The sequence below is a fragment of the Sinocyclocheilus grahami genome, unplaced genomic scaffold (assembly GCF_001515645.1).
Source record: "Sinocyclocheilus grahami isolate Dianchi unplaced genomic scaffold, SAMN03320097.WGS_v1.1 scaffold1749.1, whole genome shotgun sequence".
Classification (NCBI taxonomy): Eukaryota; Metazoa; Chordata; class Actinopteri; order Cypriniformes; family Cyprinidae; genus Sinocyclocheilus; species Sinocyclocheilus grahami.
In genome coordinates this window covers 329648-348382 of record NW_015506928.1, presented here as the reverse complement: position 1 = coordinate 348382, position 18735 = coordinate 329648, and the positions used below count along the sequence as shown (strand labels likewise).

The window sequence follows — 18735 nt, the reverse complement described above, 5'->3', positions numbered from 1 at the left end:
GAGCTCTGGGGCTGGAGCCGACACTGGAGCGAGCACTGGGCCGGCCGGCGGGTTTGACTCTGGAGCGGCCAATGGGTTCGACTTCGGAGTGGCCAGCAAACATGACTCTGGAGCGGCCAGCGGGCTTGTGGGATCCGGGGCCGGCAGACTTGACAATGGCGCGGGCGGCAGGTTTGTCTTCGGAGCGGCCGGCAGGCTTGACTTCTGAGCGGCCGGCGGGCTTGTCTTCGGGTGCGGTCGGCGGGCATGACAACGGCGCGGCCGGCGAACTTGACTTCTGAGCAGTCGGCGGGCTGGAGTAAGCCGCGACCGGCAGGCATGACAACAGCACTGCCAGCACGCTTGACAGCAGGGCGGTCCCCATACCGCGGGGAGAAGAAAAGGGAAAACAAAATATAACAAAAAATGGAAATAAAAACTCGGGAGAAGGGGATCTGGAGCCTGCTTACTTTCTGGGTCTGGTCTTCTGTCATGACACACAAGGATAACCGGAACTAAGGAGTGAGGAGACGAGGAATATACGAAACAGTTTTTAATCCATGGAAGACAGGGTACATAAACACAGGAGACAGCAGGAAACACATCCACGTAACGAGTAGACCAGACAAAAGGGAAACTGAACAGGCAGGAACTTGTATACAAGGGTAATTAATAGAACACAGCTGAACGGAATCATAATTGACAGGAAAATGACCAAATAAGGAAACACAGAAAGGCACATGAGGAGCAAAACACACACAAAACACGGACCAGAGTCTGACAATATCCATATAGACAAAATTTTATTTAATTCAAAATGCAAATTTTGTTGTGGTTGTTCTAAATTGTTCTTCCCGAGGAACTAGTCCTAATAAAATTCCCCTAGTAAAATTTTACTAATAAATCCATGTCAAAGTGAAAGTGTATATACTGAACTCCAACAGTAAATACTGGACACATTTAATAAGATTTCATATTGTGTGTTCCCTCTGTCCCCTATTTTCTGTTGGCCATTTAGAATCAATAAGACAACCACATACACTCCAGCAAGAAACCAGCCTTACAAATGCATCCGATCACACCAGCTTGTGAACGACTCCAATACATTTTCTAACCAAAAGGATATCAAAGAAAGTATCATCACCATGACATTATCATACACACACACAGGGCGTCCTTTGGGTGGTGCAACTGGTGTGGTCGCGGTCACGGCGAACAGACCAGTTGCACCCCCACTCCCCCACCTCCCCCCACCATGGAACGCGATCGCGAACGGAGCTCACCGGGCCCTGCGTCAGCTAAAGACCGCCCTGCACACACACACACACAAATACATACATAGTCAACTCCAGAAAGAAGGTCCCTGGTTCAAGTCCTGGCTGAGGCATGAGGCCGTTTTGTGTGGAGTTTAATTGGAATGTTCTCCCTATGTTTTCTCCCTATGTTTCCACTGTGCTCTAGTTTCTCCCACAATCCAAAACATGCAGGATAGATTTAATACAGACACTGAATTGTCAGTAGGTGTGAGTGACAATGGGAATGTGTGTATGTCTGTGTGCTTTAGCCCTGAGATAAGAATCAGAATCAGAATCAGAAGAGCTTTATTATGAAGTATGTTTACACACACAAGGAATTTGACTTGACAACAGGAGCTTCCAGTGCAGAAGAAAGTACAAACATAGTGCAGACATACATAGGAATAACACAGTAGGGATGTAATATAACATTTAATATAATAAAAAAAAAAAAAAATTTGAATAATGTATTATATACAGAATTAGAAGTATAGGAAAAAATTAAATTGTTTAGATAAATGTACAGATATGTTTATTAGTGCGCAGATATGTTATTTGCAAAGTGTGCAGTTTAATATAAATATAACTATGTTAGTTGTGATGGACGATGTATAATTATGAAAGATTAATTGTTCAGACTGAATATAGCCTGTGGGAAAAAACTGTTCTTGTGCCTGGCTGTTCTGGTGGTCAGTGCTCTGTAGCGCCAACCAGAAGGCAACAGTTCGAAGAGAGAGTGGGCTGGGTGTGAGGGGTCCAAGGTGATTTTTAGATGATCATATTTTATTTCTTTATATTTTTTTAAACGTCATAATCTTATTGTTGTTCTTGTTGTATTTGCTTGTTTAGATGTGACCCCATGATTGTGTTGTTGATGACAATTCATGTATTTTTTAGAATTTTTAGACCATGTTCTGCGAACTTCAGGAGCTTGACAGAGGGGTCTTTAGAGGTGCAGTCATTCGTGTAGAGAGAGAAGAGCAGTGGGGAGAGAACACATCCCTGGGGGGCGCCAGTGCTGATGGTGATAGGCCTGGATGTGAGTTTGCCCAGCCTCACTAGTTGCCTGTCTGTCAGGAAGCTGGTGATCCACTGACAGATGGAGGTGGGCACGGAGAGCTGGGTGAGTTTGTCTGAGAGAAGGTCAGGCATGATGGGATTAAAGGCCGAACTGAAGTCCACAAATAGGATCCTTGCGTAATTCCCAGGTCTGTCGAGGTGTTGCAGGATGTAATGCAGTCCCATGTTGACTGCATCATCCACAGACCTGTTTGCTCTGTAGGCAAACTGAAGAGGATCCAGCAAGGGTCTAGTGATGTCCTTCAGGTAGTCCAGGACCAGTCTCTCAAGTGACTTCATGACCACAGATGTGAGAGCGACAGGTCTGTAGTCGTTAAGTCCAGTGATTTTGGGCTTTTTGGGGACCGGAATGATGGTGGAGCATTTGAAGCAGCAGGGAACTTCACACAGCTCCAATGATCTGTTGAAGATCTGTGTGAAGATGGGGGCCAGTTGGTCAGCGCAGACTTTTAAACAGGCAGGTGAAACACCATCTGGTCCTGAAGATTTTCTAGATTTCTGCTTCCTGAAGACCCGGTTCACATCCTCTACACAGCCCTTAAGCACAGGTTGAATGGTGGGGGAGAGAGGGAGGGGGGTTGCAGGGGTGGTAGGTGAAGGTGTGAAGTGCAGATCAGAGCGGATGGGGGGTGGTAGACGATCCTTTTCAAATCTGCAGTAAAACACATTCAGATCGTCAGCCAGTTGTTGATTCTCCGCAAGCTGTGGGGGGGGTGTCATGGTGATGTTCCTCAGACCAGTCCATACTGACGCTGGATCGTTTGCTGAAAGCAGGCCATCCATCCAGGATATTTCCCTGCCTATGGTCATTGTCATTAACTCCTGTCCTAGGGACCCACCGATCTGTGCATTTTATGTGTCCCCTATTTACAGTAACACACCAAATTCAGATCATCAGCTTATTAGGAGCAAGATCAATGAATTGAACTGAGTGTGTCAGATAAGAGAGACATCCCTGCAAACAAGCCTGCACTGGCCCTTTATGGGCCCACTTAAGGCTAGCTTAAGGGCCCCCAGCGGACTGCCAGCGCAGGGCCTCTGAGATTTTGCTCATTGGCAAAATGTTGGCCTCTTAGTGCTGGCCCTGCATGGGCAGCCCTCACTTAGCCCACACTATTAATCTACAACAGGGGTGCTCAACCCCATTTGAGAGATAGGTGGCGGTAATGCACTTATAAGTCTGCGATCCGCCGTAAAGCAAGAAGAAGAAGAAGAACCCTGGTCCTGATCAAACACATCTGAACCAACTAATTAGGATCTGAAGGAGCACTTGATAATTACAGACAGGTTTGTTTAATCAGGGTTGGAACTGAACTCTGTAGGAAGGTAAATCTCCAAGAACAGGATGCACCCCTGATCTATAACAATACATCTGTTTCACTTTAAATACTTTTCAGCTACTATAACTTAAGTCTTTGGGAAAATCAGTTAATATACATCTGAAATGGATGCAGAGCGGATAACTAACTAACCACATAACTAATGTCTATATTGTCAAAAATGTACAGTAGTCAAAGGGATTTCAGATCAATGGATTTATTAAATACAAAATAGAAAACATTCAATTCAGGTTAATACAGCAACATATAGACAAAAATGTAAATACACAAATGTACAAAAAAGAAAGCGAACAAAGCAATATAAGATTGTAGGATTTCAATCTTACAATCTCATTGTAACGTCATGTGAAAGTTCATGTGTGCGAAAGTCTCATCTGTAGTACATCAATGTCCAAACACTGTCCATAGCTAAAGTTGGCTGACAGCAAATGAATAATCCAACCTCTTGTAATAAAAACACACCACAGCTCTCAAACACCAGACTCTTCCTAACCAGGAACAATTCATTCATTCATTCACTTTATTTATAGAGCACTTTACAACTGCAGATAAGACTTAAACCACTCTAAAACCATCCCACAAATTCCAATTAAATGGGATAACCGCTTTATAAGAATCACGTGGTCTATTGTGTCAAAAGCTGCACTTAAGTTCAATAAAATCGGAGCTGCCGCGTTACCTGTCATTAACAACTCTTAAAAGTGCAGACTCAGTGCTGTGACCTGCCCTAAAACCAGACTGAAATTTGTCTAAGATCTCATACCTACTTAAAAATGACATTAACTGGGAATAAACCACCTTCTCTAAAATCTTTGATAGGCATGGTAGTTTTGAGATGGGCCGATAATTCTTCAGTTCTAAAGGGTCTTAATTAGGCTTTTTAAGAAGTGGCTGAATAACCGCCTGCTTAAGGCCTGTTGGAACAACTTCATTATGAAGACTACTGTTTACAATAGAAGTAATACTCGGCCCAACAACATCAACCATCTCCTTAAGAAGACGTAAAGGAACCACATCGCAACCACCAGATGTAGGTTTCAAATGCATAATGATGTCCATAACTTGCACCAGAGACACCTGCTCAAAGAGTTTAAAACTCCTTACACAAGCTGGTGATATCACAAACTCAACTGAAGACATAGGCAGACTAGTTCTAATCTTTTCTACTTTTTCCACAAAAAATGTCCGAAACATTTCGCATACCTCCAATGAGGGGGTCAAGGTAGAACATCCATTCGAATTGAGAAGTCTATTAATTGTTGAAAAAAGGGTTGCAGGGGCATTATAATTCTGTGCAATGACACTCGAGAAATAATTTTGCCTTGCAGTTCTCACAGCAGCCTGGTAGTCTGAAAAACACTGCCTCATAAATTGAAGTGAAACCTGTAGCTTATCCTTTCTCCATTTCCGTTCAGCCTTCCTGCATTCCTGCCTCAGAGAACAAGTATAGTTGTTAAGCCACGGAGTTGAATTAAGTTTAGGTTTCCTAACTTTATATGGGGCCACTACATGTAAGATATTGGAGCAAACAGAATTGAACAATATCAACAGCTCATCTGGGCCCACAAGGAGAAGGAGACTCAATCACATTCACAAATGAAGAGGAGTTATATACCTCAGAAAATTCTACCACCGTGGATGAAACACAACAAAACACACCTGACTGTGGCAAAACTGGTTTGCATGGCATAATAACATAAACAATTACAGGCATGTGATCAGACAGACCATAATTTAAAACATCTATATTACAAATAGGAAGGCCCAGAGATAAGACCAAGTCCAAAATATGGCCTTGCTCATGGTTTGGATTTGAAATAAACTGCGTGAAATTAAAAGAGTCCACCATCTGTAAAAACTCAGAGACCATAGGCTTATTTGGACAACACACATGAATATTGAAGAATTAAAGTGAATTAAAGAATTAGAATTAAAATGTTATCACAACTTGGCACAATATGTGATAAAAACTCTGAAAACTGCTGAATGAAATCCTTGTTATATTTCGGTGGTCTTTAGACCAACACACACAGAACAGATTTCCAGCCGTCATACATCATCACTTGAGCCTCAAAGCTCTGATAGTTCACCTTTGACAAAAGACGGCATTTAAATCCCTTCTTAAAAATACATGCAAGTCCGGCACCCCGGCCAGTAGTTCTAGGGGTGCTAAAAAATGTACAGTCATATAGAGAAAGTTCAATCAGGGCGTGTGTGTCGCCAACATTAAGCCATGTTTCAGAAATAAATGAAGTCATGTTAATGTCAAAAAAGTCATTTAAAATAAACGTTTTATTTAAGAGTGATCTTGCATTAACCAATGCAAGTATATATTTACTGTACCAGACTCCTTTAGACTGGGCTTGAAATGACACATTTCCCAGAACTAAACTCTGCAGGAAAGTGGATCTCGTGAGCCAGATTTGAGAATCCCTGGCCTATATGAAACAACAGATTCTGAAAAGGTCTCAAAGAACGGCCAGTCAATGTTGTTTGTTTTCTCCTAGTTGCATTACAGGGCTGCCTACACAAAACCTGCATGGGCCCAAAGGATACAAAAGTTGCTCTGGGCCCGAACGGGCTGGCCCACACTGGGCCATCATAGGATTAATGTGGACAGTCCGCTAGTGTGGCCTGCTCACAGAGAGCATGCGGTGAGCCCAAAGCTGTGGACCTCACCTGGGAAGCCCGCACTGGGCCTGTTAAAGTTTGGTGTGGGTTGGCCCTAGCCCACTGTGCCCACAAAAAGCCAGCATGGGCCCCGCAGGGACATGTTTGCAGGGATAAAAATTTGCAGATTGGTGGGTCCCCGGGAGTCTCCCATTGTCCGGGAGTTGAGGACAACAGGTTTGTAAAATTGATAAATTGATGGATGGATGTAAAGTGAACTCCATATATTGTCATCTCTAAAGCCGAGACACACTGCACGATTTTAGCAATCCTATAAGATCACATTGTGAGACATGGATCTAATAAACTTGGCTACGAAATGTGTGTAGACTGTACGATGTTGACATCTATTGACTCGTATGCTACGATGCACATTACTATAGATTGTAGCTCCGTGTAGCTTCGCTGCTGAGTGGTTTGCGATTGTAGCTCCGTGTAGCTTCGCTGCTGAGTGGTTTGCGATTGTAGCTCCGTGTAGCTTCGCTGCTGAGTGGTTTGCGATTGTAGCTCCGTGTAGCTTCGCTGCTGAGTGGTTTGCGATTGTAGCTCCGTGTAGCTTCGCTTTTCTGATTAATCTCTTACTATCACTCTCTGTTGTTTAAAGTGATAAAATATAACTTAACTCCCACCATATTTCTGATATTATCTATCAAACTAATCTGATTAATTTGATCGTTTGCTTTTATTCTAAAATCTCGAGTGCAGCGTGCTTGCAGCGCATTAGCATTCGTAGCTTGTCATTCGCATTTCTATTCGCGTCTGTTGCTGTTTTCTTCTTTTTTTCTCACTCCGTTTTTTTTTCACAAGTTCAGCAAACAACAGTGGTAAGTCAGAATTATTCATCAATCACGGTGAGTAATGGCTTCTTCTCCTGCTATTGTTGTTTGCACTGCTTGCCACATGCATAGTTTAGCTCTCTATAAATGAAGTCATGTTAATGTCAAAAAAGTCATTTAAAATAAACGTTTTATTTAAGAGTGATCTTGCATTAACCAATGCAAGTATATATTTACTGTACCAGACTCCTTTAGACTGGGCTTGAAATGACACATTTCCCAGAACTAAACTCTGCAGGAAAGTGGATCTCGTGAGCCAGATTTGAGAATCCCTGGCCTATATGAAACAACAGATTCTGAAAAGGTCTCAAAGAACGGCCAGTCAATGTTGTTTGTTTTCTCCTAGTTGCATTACAGGGCTGCCTACACAAAACCTGCATGGGCCCAAAGGATACAAAAGTTGCTCTGGGCCCGAACGGGCTGGCCCACACTGGGCCATCATAGGATTAATGTGGACAGTCCGCTAGTGTGGCCTGCTCACAGAGAGCATGCGGTGAGCCCAAAGCTGTGGACCTCACCTGGGAAGCCCGCACTGGGCCTGTTAAAGTTTGGTGTGGGTTGGCCCTAGCCCACTGTGCCCACAAAAAGCCAGCATGGGCCCCGCAGGGACATGTTTGCAGGGATAAAAATGTGCAGATTGGTGGGTCCCCGGGAGTCTCCCATTGTCCGGGAGTTGAGGACAACAGGTTTGTAAAATTGATAAATTGATGGATGGATGTAAAGTGAACTCCATATATTGTCATCTCTAAAGCCGAGACACACTGCACGATTTTAGCAATCCTATAAGATCACATTGTGAGACATGGATCTAATAAACTTGGCTACGAAATGTGTGTAGACTGTACGATGTTGACATCTATTGACTCGTATGCTACGATGCACATTACTATAGATTGTAGCTCCGTGTAGCTTCGCTGCTGAGTGGTTTGCGATTGTAGCTCCGTGTAGCTTCGCTTTTCTGATTAATCTCTTACTATCACTCTCTGTTGTTTAAAGTGATAAAATATAACTTAACTCCCACCATATTTCTGATATTATCTATCAAACTAATCTGATTAATTTGATCGTTTGCTTTTATTCTAAAATCTCGAGTGCAGCGTGCTTGCAGCGCATTAGCATTCGTAGCTTGTCATTCGCATTTCTATTCGCGTCTGTTGCTGTTTTCTTCTTTTTTTCTCACTCCGTTTTTTTTTCACAAGTTCAGCAAACAACAGTGGTAAGTCAGAATTATTCATCAATCACGGTGAGTAATGGCTTCTTCTCCTGCTATTGTTGTTTGCACTGCTTGCCACATGCATAGTTTAGCTCTCTCTGTTGGCAGCGAGGGATTCACATGTGATAAATGCAGGGAAATAGTTAAGCTGACAGAGAAGATTTCAGAATTAGAGACATGCATCCAAACTTTAATTGAGAATAGTAAGAATGTGAGGGCTGTTGATACGGCTTTGGATGTGACTAGCTCAGGGAGTCCTGTACATTGTTCGGTTCCAGTTACAATGCCTCTGCAGCAGGGTGACTGTGAGGCGGGACATAGTCGTGGGTCAAAACACCGCTCTTCTGTTCCGATCAAAACATCAAACAGGTTCTCCCCACTCAGTGAGAAACCTGATGAAAGTGCTCAAGTTATTGGTGATTCTATTGCACGGAACGTGAAAATAGAGATACCAGCCACCATTGTCCAATGTTTACCAGGAGCCAGAGCGCCTGACATCTTGGCAAATTTAAAAGTGCTGGTTAATACTTAACGTAAATTCAGTAAGATTGTTATTCACGCCGGTGTAACAGCAAAACATGCTACCTATCAGGTTGTGCTACCAAAAATATAGTTGCATTGTTTTAAGGGTAAGTTTAGAGTAAGGGTAGGTATGGATGGGTAGGTTTGGGGTAGGGGTAGGTATGGACATTTAAAAAAGCCTCAAACCACATGAATAAGATGCTGGTAGCACAATCTGATAGGTAGCATTTTTCACTATCGATTTGTGCTACCGTAGCACAATCCGAGCAGGTAGCACAAATCGTCAAAACACCGGCGCTAATGATCTTTGACTTCGCCAGTCGGAGATCACTCAAAATAACATTAAAGAGGTGTGTGAACTTGCAAGTACGTTTTCAGACACTGTAATATGTTCTGATCCCCTCCCTGCTTACTGTGGTGATGAGATACATAGCAGACTGTCGTCACTCAATGTCTGGATGTCTAAGTGGTGCCCGCAGAATAACATAGGTTTCATAGACAATTGGACAAGTTTTTTGGGCAGACCTGACCTGTTGAAAAGAGATGGTCTTCATCCCTCCTGGGGTGGTGCTGCTCTTCTGTCTAGAAATATGGCACATAGTCTTAGAGTTTGTACTTGACTAACTAGGGCCAAGGTCAGGAAGCAGACAGACAAGCTAAACCAGGGGTGCCCAAACTCGGTCCTGGAGGGCCGGTGTCCTGCAGAGTTTAGCTCCAATTTGCCTCAACACACCTGCCGGGAAGTTTCTAACATACCTACTAAGAGCTTGATTAGCTGATTCAGGTGTTTAATTAGGGTTGGAGCTAAACTCTGCAGGACACCGGCCCTCCAGGACCGAGATTGGGCACCCCTGGGCTAAACTAACCCTCTGCTAGCCGCCTCACGTCACAGTTAATTCTTAGCACATAGAGACTATTTCACCTACATATCATACTATAGAGACTGTGTCTGTTCCCTGAACTAGAAAATACAAAAAAGCATCCAAACCAATTTAAGAATAACAATTTAATTGATGTTCAGCAAATTAAAAAATGTATATAATACATACAGAGAAAAAAATGATAAAGCTTGGCTTATTGAATATCAGGTCCCTTTCTACGAAAGCGCTTTTTGTAAATGATATGATCACTGATCCTAACCTAGATGTGCTCTGTTTGACAGAAACCTGGCTAAAACCAGATGATTACATTATTCTAAACGAGTCTACCCCACAAGATTACTGTTATAAACATGGGCCACATCCAAAAGGTAAAGGGGGATGTGTTGCTTCAATTTATAACAATATTTTAAGTATTTCTCAGAGGGCGGGCTTCAAGTATAACTCGTTTGAAGTAATGGTGCTTCATATAACATTATCCAAAGAAACGTCTCGGTTACGTATGTAACCCTCGTTCCCTGAAGAAGGGAACGGAGACATCACATTACTGACCGGCGAATTGGGATCTCGCTTAGAGAGACCAATCCACTTCGAGTGTAAACTAAACGAGCCAATGCACAGTGGCATGCGATGATTGCATCTAGCTGCCGCTGATCACAGCATGAGCATAAAAAGGCAGCCGGTGCAACGCATACCAGGTTTTCGCTGAGGAGCTCGTTCAGGGAACGAGGGTTACATATACGTAACTGAGACATTCCCTTTCAGTCGGTCACTCCGAGTCACGTCGGTGACTGACGAATTGAGATCCCTACCAAAGTGCCATGGATGCTGCCCCTTCCAGTGTCCTGTGCGAGCCGCCTGCGCCCCTTTGTGGTGTAGGCTGGGGCTCGCAGCAAGAACACCAGTCACTGTTGTCATAGCAGTACCCACTCAGTGAGATTGGATAACACTGGGAAAACGTACCCGTTCCACTTGGAACAGGAATGTTGCGGAAGCCCCATCCTTCCCGAAGGAGGTTTCAGAAGCACTTACACATATGACATCCGTTTAGGTGCATACGGAAGATTAGAGGTGATTGTAACCCTCATGGAAATGGCAGAAGTCTACCGGGGAAACACGGGCTCTGAGGCTATACTGTGGACTTTACACATATGGGAACCACTTAGGCCTCTACATATGGAACCCAGCCCTCTACCGGTTCTCATGGATTCAGCGAGTGAGGGCCTGGCACCGGACGTTCAGCCACATCTGGCTGCCGAGGAGACGGAGGAGCTCAACAGGGCCTACAGTATGGACACTCAGGATCAGTTTTAGCAAGCCGACACTAAACCGGGGCCTCTCAGTGCCTCTACACTATAGAATCTAGCTAACGTGTTGGGGGTCGCCCAGCCCGCAGCTCTACAAATATCTGTCAGCGATGCAGGATGCAACACTCCTAGTAGAGTGAGCTTGCAACCTGAATGGGCAGGGCACACACTGTGCCTGTTAAGCCAGGGTGATGGCATCCACAATCCAGTGGGCCATCCTCTGCTTAGAGATAGCATTCCCTTTCTGCCGGCCTCTGTAACAGACAAAGAGCTGGTATGAGGTCCTAAATCTTTGTGTCCGGTCTACGTAGCATCTCAAGGCTCGGACGGGACAGAGCAAAGCTAGGGCTGCGTCCGCCTCCTGCTCACCACCTGATCCTTGAAGGGAGTAGTGGGAACCTTGGGCACATAGCTGGGTCGGGGCCCCAGGATTACCTGGGAGACAGCCGGCCCAAACTCTGGGCATGAATCGTCAACCGAAAAAGCATGCAGGTCCCCTACCCTCTTGATGGAGGCCAGTGCAAGCAGGAGCAGAGTTGTCATTGAAAGAAACTTTAGCTCGACTGACTGCAAAGGCTCAAATGGGCCCTGCTGTAGTGCTTTGAGCACTAGAGACAGGTCCCAAGAGGGTATAGAGGAGGGCCGAGGAGGATTTAACCTTCTCGCCCCCCTAAGGAACCTGATGACCAGATCATGCTTCCCTACCGACTTCCCTTCAACAGGGTCATGCTTACCAGCAATCGCAGTGACATAGACTTTAAGGGTGGAGGGAGACAGCCTTCACTCCAACCCTTGCTGCAAAAAGGAAAGCATGACCCCGATCTGGTATTTCCGGTGGTCTTCCTGACGAGAAGAACACCACTCGATGAACAGGTTCCACTTCAGAGTCATAAGCGTGTCTCGTAGATGGTGCCCTCGCCGAAGTGATGGTGTCAACTACCTCTTGGGGTAGGTCACCAAGAACCTCCGCGTCCCGTCCAGGGACCAGACATGAAGTTTCCAGAGGTCTGGACGCGGGTGCCACAGGGTGCCCCGTCTCTGAGTCAGTAGATCCTTCCTCAGAGGAATCTGCCAAGGAGGGGCTGTCCAATACGGCGCCACAAGCCGGACCTGCTCCTCGTCCTCCCTGACCTTGCACAGCATCTGTGCGAGAAGGCTCACTGGGGGAAGCGCATACTTGTGCAAGCCCCGTGGCCAGCTGTGTGCCAGTGCGTCCATGCCGAGTGTTCCCTCGGTCAGGGAGTAGAACAACTGGCAGTGAGAGGTTTCTGGAGAGGCAAACAGAGGAGGGGAACAAGCAGGGGACAAGGGCTGCCTCCGCAACTTACGTGAAGACACGGGGTGACAGAGACAGCCCAGAGGGCAGGACCTCGTACTGATATGCTTGCCCTTCGAACTGCAGAAATGGTCTGCGGCGTGGAAGGATCGACACATGAAAGTACGCATCCTTCAGGTCGATTGCTGCAAACAAATCTCGGGTATGGATGCACCCAAAGATGCGTTTCTGCGTCAACATCTTGAACGGTAACCGGCAAAGGGCCCGGTTCAAGACACGCAGATCCAAGATTGGTCGTAACCCACTGCCTTTCTTGGGTACAATGAACCAAGGGCTGTAAAACCCTGTATTCATATCGGCTGGAGGGACCGGCTCTATCGCATCCTTCGCCAGTAGGACTGCGATCTCCGCATGTACGACAGGAGTATCGGCCACCTTCACTGTCGTGAAGCAGATCCCACTGAACTTGGGGGGATGCCGGGCAAACTGAATCGCACAGCCGAGGCTGATGGTTCGCAGAAGCCAATGACACAGGTTGGGTAGCCTTAGCCAGGCACCCAGATACCGTGCAAGCGGGACCAGCGGAACAACCGCCGTACCTGCAGTGGGGCAGCCAGGTGGAATGCAGGAACCCAACTCAGGCGGCTTGTGAGCGGACCAAAGAGGGGTCTGAGTGTGCTTACCTCGTTCCACAGTTTGGCAGAGGGTGTGTGAGTAGGGCCTTTGTTGACGCTCTTGAACCGCCCGCTGCTGCCTGCTGGTGATGGAGGAGGATGAGTGTGGTCCGGTGCTAGTCCGTCCACGACTCTCCGTGCCCTCCTGGGACCCAGGGACAGAGAAAACCACTCTCTCGTCGAGATTTTGCAATCATCGCATGCCAACATGCATTGGCTCGTTTAGTTTACACTCAAAGTGGATTGGTCTCTCTAAGCGAGATCTCAATTCATCTGTCACCGACGTGACTCGGAGTGACCGACTGAAAGGGAACAAGTGTTAATGATAAATCCCCTCTGATGTTTGTACTGGCTACTGTATACAGGCCACCAGGGCACCATACAGACTTTATTAAAGAATTTGCTGATTTTCTATCAGAGTTAGTGCTGGCTGCAGATAAAGTCTTAATTGTTGGTGATTTTAATATCAATGTTGTTAATGATAAAAATGCACTGGGATCAGCATTTCTAGACATCTTGAGCTCTATTGGGGTTAGACAACAAGTGTCAGGTCCTACTCATTGTCGAAATCATACACTAGATTTAATACTGTCTCATGGAATTGATGTTAACGGTGTTGAAATTCTGCAGCAAAGCGATGACATCTCAGACCATTATCTAGTCTTGTGTAAACTCCAGATAGCTAAAACTGTAAATTCTACTCCTTGTTACAAGTATGGTAGAACCATCACATTTACCACAAAAGACTGCTTTGTAAGTAATCTTCCTGATTTATGTCAATTTCTTAGCATATCCAATAGCTCAGAAAAACTTGATGATGTAACAGAAACTATGGACTCTCTCTTTTCTAGCATTTTAGATACGGTTGCTCCTTAATGCTTAAGGAAGACTAAGGAAAACAGTTTGACACCGTGGTATAACGAGCACAATTGCGCCCTAAAGAAAGCAGCCCGGAAAATGGAGCACAGCTGGAGGAAAACAAAACTAGAGGTATTTCGATTCGCATGGCGGGAAAGTACCCTATCCTACAGAAAAGCATTAAAAACTGATTACTTTTCGTCTCTTTTAGAAGAAAACAAACATAACCCCAGGTATTTATTCAATGCAGTGGCTATATTAACGAAAAATAAAGCACCAACAAGCATTGACATTTCGCAACAGCACAGCAGTAATGACTTTATGAACTACTTTAATTCCAAGGTCGATACTATTCGAGATAAAATTGTAACCATGCAGCCATCAGCTACAGTATCACATCAGATCCACTATAGATCCCCTGAGTAACAATTCCACTCATTTGCTACTATAGGAGAGGAAGAATATTATAAACTTGTTAAATCATCTAAACCAACAACATGTATGCTAGACCCTATTCGATCTAAGCTCCTAAAAGAGGTGCTTCCAGATGTCATAGATCCTCTTCTGACTATTATTAATTCATCATTGTCTTTAGGATATGTCCCCAAAACCTTCAAATTGGCTGTTATTAAGCCTCTCATTAAAAAACCACAACTTGACCCCAAAGATCTAGTTAATTACAGACCGATCTCGAATCTCCCTTTTCTGTCAAAAATACTAGAAAAGGTAGTATACTCACAATTATATTCCTTCTTAGAGAAAAATGGTATCTGTGAGGATTTCCAGTCAGGATTTAGACCGTATCATAGTACTGAGACTGCTCTCATTAGAGTTACAAATGACCTGCTCTTATTATCGGATCATGTTTGTATCTCTCTATTAGTGCTACTGGATCTTAGCGCTGTGTTCGACACTATCGACCACAACATTCTTTTGAATAGACTAGAAAACTTTGTTGGCATTAGTGGAAGTGCATTAGCATGGTTCAAATCATACTGATCTGACCGCCATCAATTCGTAGCAGTGAATGAAGAGGTATCATATCGTTCACAAGTGCAGTATGGAGTACCTCATCAAGGCTCAGTACTAGGACCGTTGCTTTTCACACTTTACATGTTAACCTTGGGAGATATCATCAGGAAACATGGAGTTAGCTTTTACTGTTATGTTGATGACACTCAGCTCTATATTTCTTTGTGGCCCGGCAAAACATCCCAATTTGAAAAGCTAATGGAATGCATAGTCGATATTAAAAACTGGATGACGAGTAATTTCTTACTGCTAAATTCTGAAAAAACAGAGGTGTTAATTATCTGACCTAAAACCTCCACATGTAATAACCTAGAACACTGTCTTACACTTTATGGCTGCTCTGTCAATTCTTCATCATCAGTTAGGAACTTAGATGTGCTATTTGATAGCAATCTTTCCTTCGAAAGCCACATTTCTAGCATTTGTAAAACTGAATTTTTCCATCTCAAAAATATATCCAAATTGCGACCTATACTCTCAATGCCCAATGCAGAAACGTTAATTCATGTGTTCATGACCTCAAGGTTAGATTATTGTAATGCTTGATTGGGTGGTTGTTCTGCACGCTTAATAAACAAACTCCAGCTGGTCCAAAATGCAGCAGCTAGAGTTCTTACTAGAACCAGGAAGTATGACCATATTAGCCCGGTTCTGTCAACACTGCACTGGCTCCCTATTAAACATTGTATAGATTTAAAAATCCTGTTAATTACCTATAAAGCCCTGAATGGTTTAGCACCTCAGTACTTGAGCAAGCTCTTATCGTATTACAGTCCTCCACATCCGCTGCGCTCTCAAAACTCTGGCAATTTGATAAGACCTAGAATATCAAAATCAACTGTGGGCGGCACATCCTTTTCCTATTTAGCACCCAAACTCTGGAATAATCTACCTAACACTGTTAGGGAGGCAGACACACTTTGTCAGTTTAAATCTAGATTAAAGACCCATCTCTTTAATCTGGCTTACACATAACACACTTACACATTTCTATTACTCAAATCCATTAAAGGATTGTTAGGCTGCATTAATTAGGTCAACCGGAACTGTGAACACTTCCAATAACACACAATGTGCTTGTTACATCATAAGAAGAATGGCATCTACGCTAATATTAGTCTGTTTCTATCTTATTCCGAGGTCACCGTAGCCACCAGATCCAGTTCGTATCCAGCCCAGATGGTGGATCAACACCTAGAGACGACCTCTACAGCCCTGAATTTCAGCGGAGACCAGGACAACTAGATGAGCCCCAGAGACGGATCCCCAGTGAATACCTTGTCTCCTAGACGACCATCGGGACAAGACCACGGAACCAGATGAGCCCTCTGCACAATTTAACTTTGCTGCAGCATGGATCAACCTGCTGGTTCATCTGGCCAGAGGAGAACTGGCCCCCCGACTGAGCCTGGTTTCTCCCAAATATATATATATATTAGTAAAGTGAGTCTGGAGAATGCACCACTCAGGATCACAAATGGTGTGTTCACGCCATGTTGGAATTGTCAGAATTACAGGATGAAAGTTGGAGGTTGATGTTATAAACAGTTCTTTGATGATATGAATGCTTTTATTAATTTGAAGTTCTGTGAGGACGTTAAGAATGATATAAAAGACAAGAACACATCAATGCTTCTTGTGTCCATTGGATGTCTGCTTTGTTAACTCCCTTGAAATTATTAGTTCAACCAAAAATTTAAATTGTGTCATCATTTACTTACCCTCATGTTGTTCTAAACCAATAATACATTCGTTCGTCTTTGATGAGGATATTTTTAATGAAACCTGACAGATTTCTGTCCTCTCATTGCAAGTGCGTTCAGATAAAACTTTAACACTTCAGAAGAAAAAAAAATCATAAAGACATTGTAAAATAAATCCATATGAATCAAGGAGTTTCATACAAGTTGTCTGTAGAGACATGGTCACATTTTAATTTAGTATAACCATAATAAATATGGTTATATAAAGAAAGTAATGGAAGCTCAAACGTGCTTGCTTGACCAACTTAACATTCCTTTAAATTAGGGCTGTCAAATTATTAATCACGATTAATCACATCCAAAATAAAAGTTTTTGTTTACATAATATACGCGTGTGTACTGTGTATATTTATTATGTTCATATATTCATATAATTTATATTATATATAAATACATTTCATATAAAAATATTTTAAAAATTCTTAAATATACACATGCATGAGTGTGTATTTATATATATATATAATAAATATACACAGTACACATATATTATGCATACAAAAACATTTATTTTGGATGAGATTAATCGCGATTCATCTTTTGACAGCACTACTTTAAATTGTGACAACCAAGATTTAACATTTGGACCTTTTCTACAGAAGAAAAACAACTGAATAAATTATTTTCATTTTCTCAAATTTTTCTCAAATCATCACATTAACTAATTTGTAAAAGCTTATTATTCATGTTACTATAACAAAAATTAAACAAACAAACAAACTTTTTTTTCCCTTTAATCTATTTTTGTAGTTTATTAAACTACAAACCAACAAATGTCCCAAGCTAGCAATGACTAGGGAGCATCTTTAACTGTTTAACAGTTTTTTTTTCTTTTTCTTTTGAAATATACTTTTCAAATTTGGTGTATTCAATTGTATTTAATTGTTATTGCTTCAAAATCATTAAATCATACAAATCAGGGTATAAACTCTATTTACGCATAACTCAAATTAGGTAACAGATTTGCAAAAACTTTACAGAAAATGAACAGAAAATAAAGCGGCTAGTAATTAGTTAATCTTCCTGATGTTGACTATGAATATTTAAGGTCCTTGTTTCAATGACCTTTTGAAGAAAAAAAGAAAAGGCAGATATTTTCTTTTTAAAATTACTATATTAATGTACTATATATATCCACCTGTGTAGTTATGTTAACTTACCGACTTGTCCTTGGATATTTTCTTGAAGACGATATGTTTTGGGCTCATAGTTGTTTAGAAACTTGAACACAATAATAAAAAAGCAAAAGATTAATGCTTAAATAATAAAATACCATTTTGTAATATAAACCTAACTTCAACAATCATTGCATGTTAGTCACTGGCTTTTATTACATAAAAAGTCCTTCAAGCTATACTTTACAATAATTTTCTTCATATATCATCTAGTAAACCTGCAGTCTTAATCAAGTCTTTCCAATATACATAACGGTGACATAAAATCTAAATCACTCATTGTTATACCCTATGTCCCAAATAACACCCACCAGTGGGTCCTTTAAATTCTACACCCATTATGAATTTCATACCTGGTAGTGATGATTTCGAATAATATGTGAGGTCTGAAGCTTGAGGATAGAAAGAGCAGTGGGGAGGAGCTGGTATTTGTACCCAGGATGTGTATTGCCCAACTAATCAGGTTAGCAGGGTTATAGCTAAAATCCCCTTCACCCATTCTCCAGCTTTCCCAAATAGACAGATGGATACAAACAGATACCTAGCCATGCTTAATGCAGGTGCTATACCTGCCTGAGCGGATTGGGTTGGTTCCCTTGGTCAGCACTGGGGGAGATTACTAGGCACTGACACTTTGGACACGAGGAGCAACACTTTTGTCAGGATCAAGTCACGTGCTGAAAACTGAGGTCTATTTAGAGGGGCTTGTGAATAAACAAGTCATGTTTAATTTATCTAATCCAGATAAATTGAGACAATGGTTGAGATTTACAGGGTGAGAAATGTCAGCATATGTAGCAAAATCAGAGTCAAAAATATAATTATAATTGAGTTTAT

The 18735-nt window shown here is 42.8% G+C and overlaps 1 protein-coding gene across 1 annotated transcript in view; it reads right to left on the bottom strand.

Annotated features, from left to right (window-relative positions):
• The window catches only part of saga (S-antigen; retina and pineal gland (arrestin) a), a 39259-nt gene extending 20759 nt beyond the window's left edge, over positions 1–18500 (bottom strand). Inside the window, exons 1-2 of the mRNA XM_016258859.1 lie at positions 18252–18500; positions 17884–17944 (exon numbers count right to left, since the gene is read on the bottom strand). Of these exons, the coding sequence (XP_016114345.1) occupies positions 17884–17931 (48 nt within the window). The 5' untranslated portion in view covers positions 17932–17944; positions 18252–18500. The remainder of the gene's footprint in view (positions 1–17883; positions 17945–18251) is intronic.
• Positions 18501–18735: the final 235 nt, after the last annotated feature.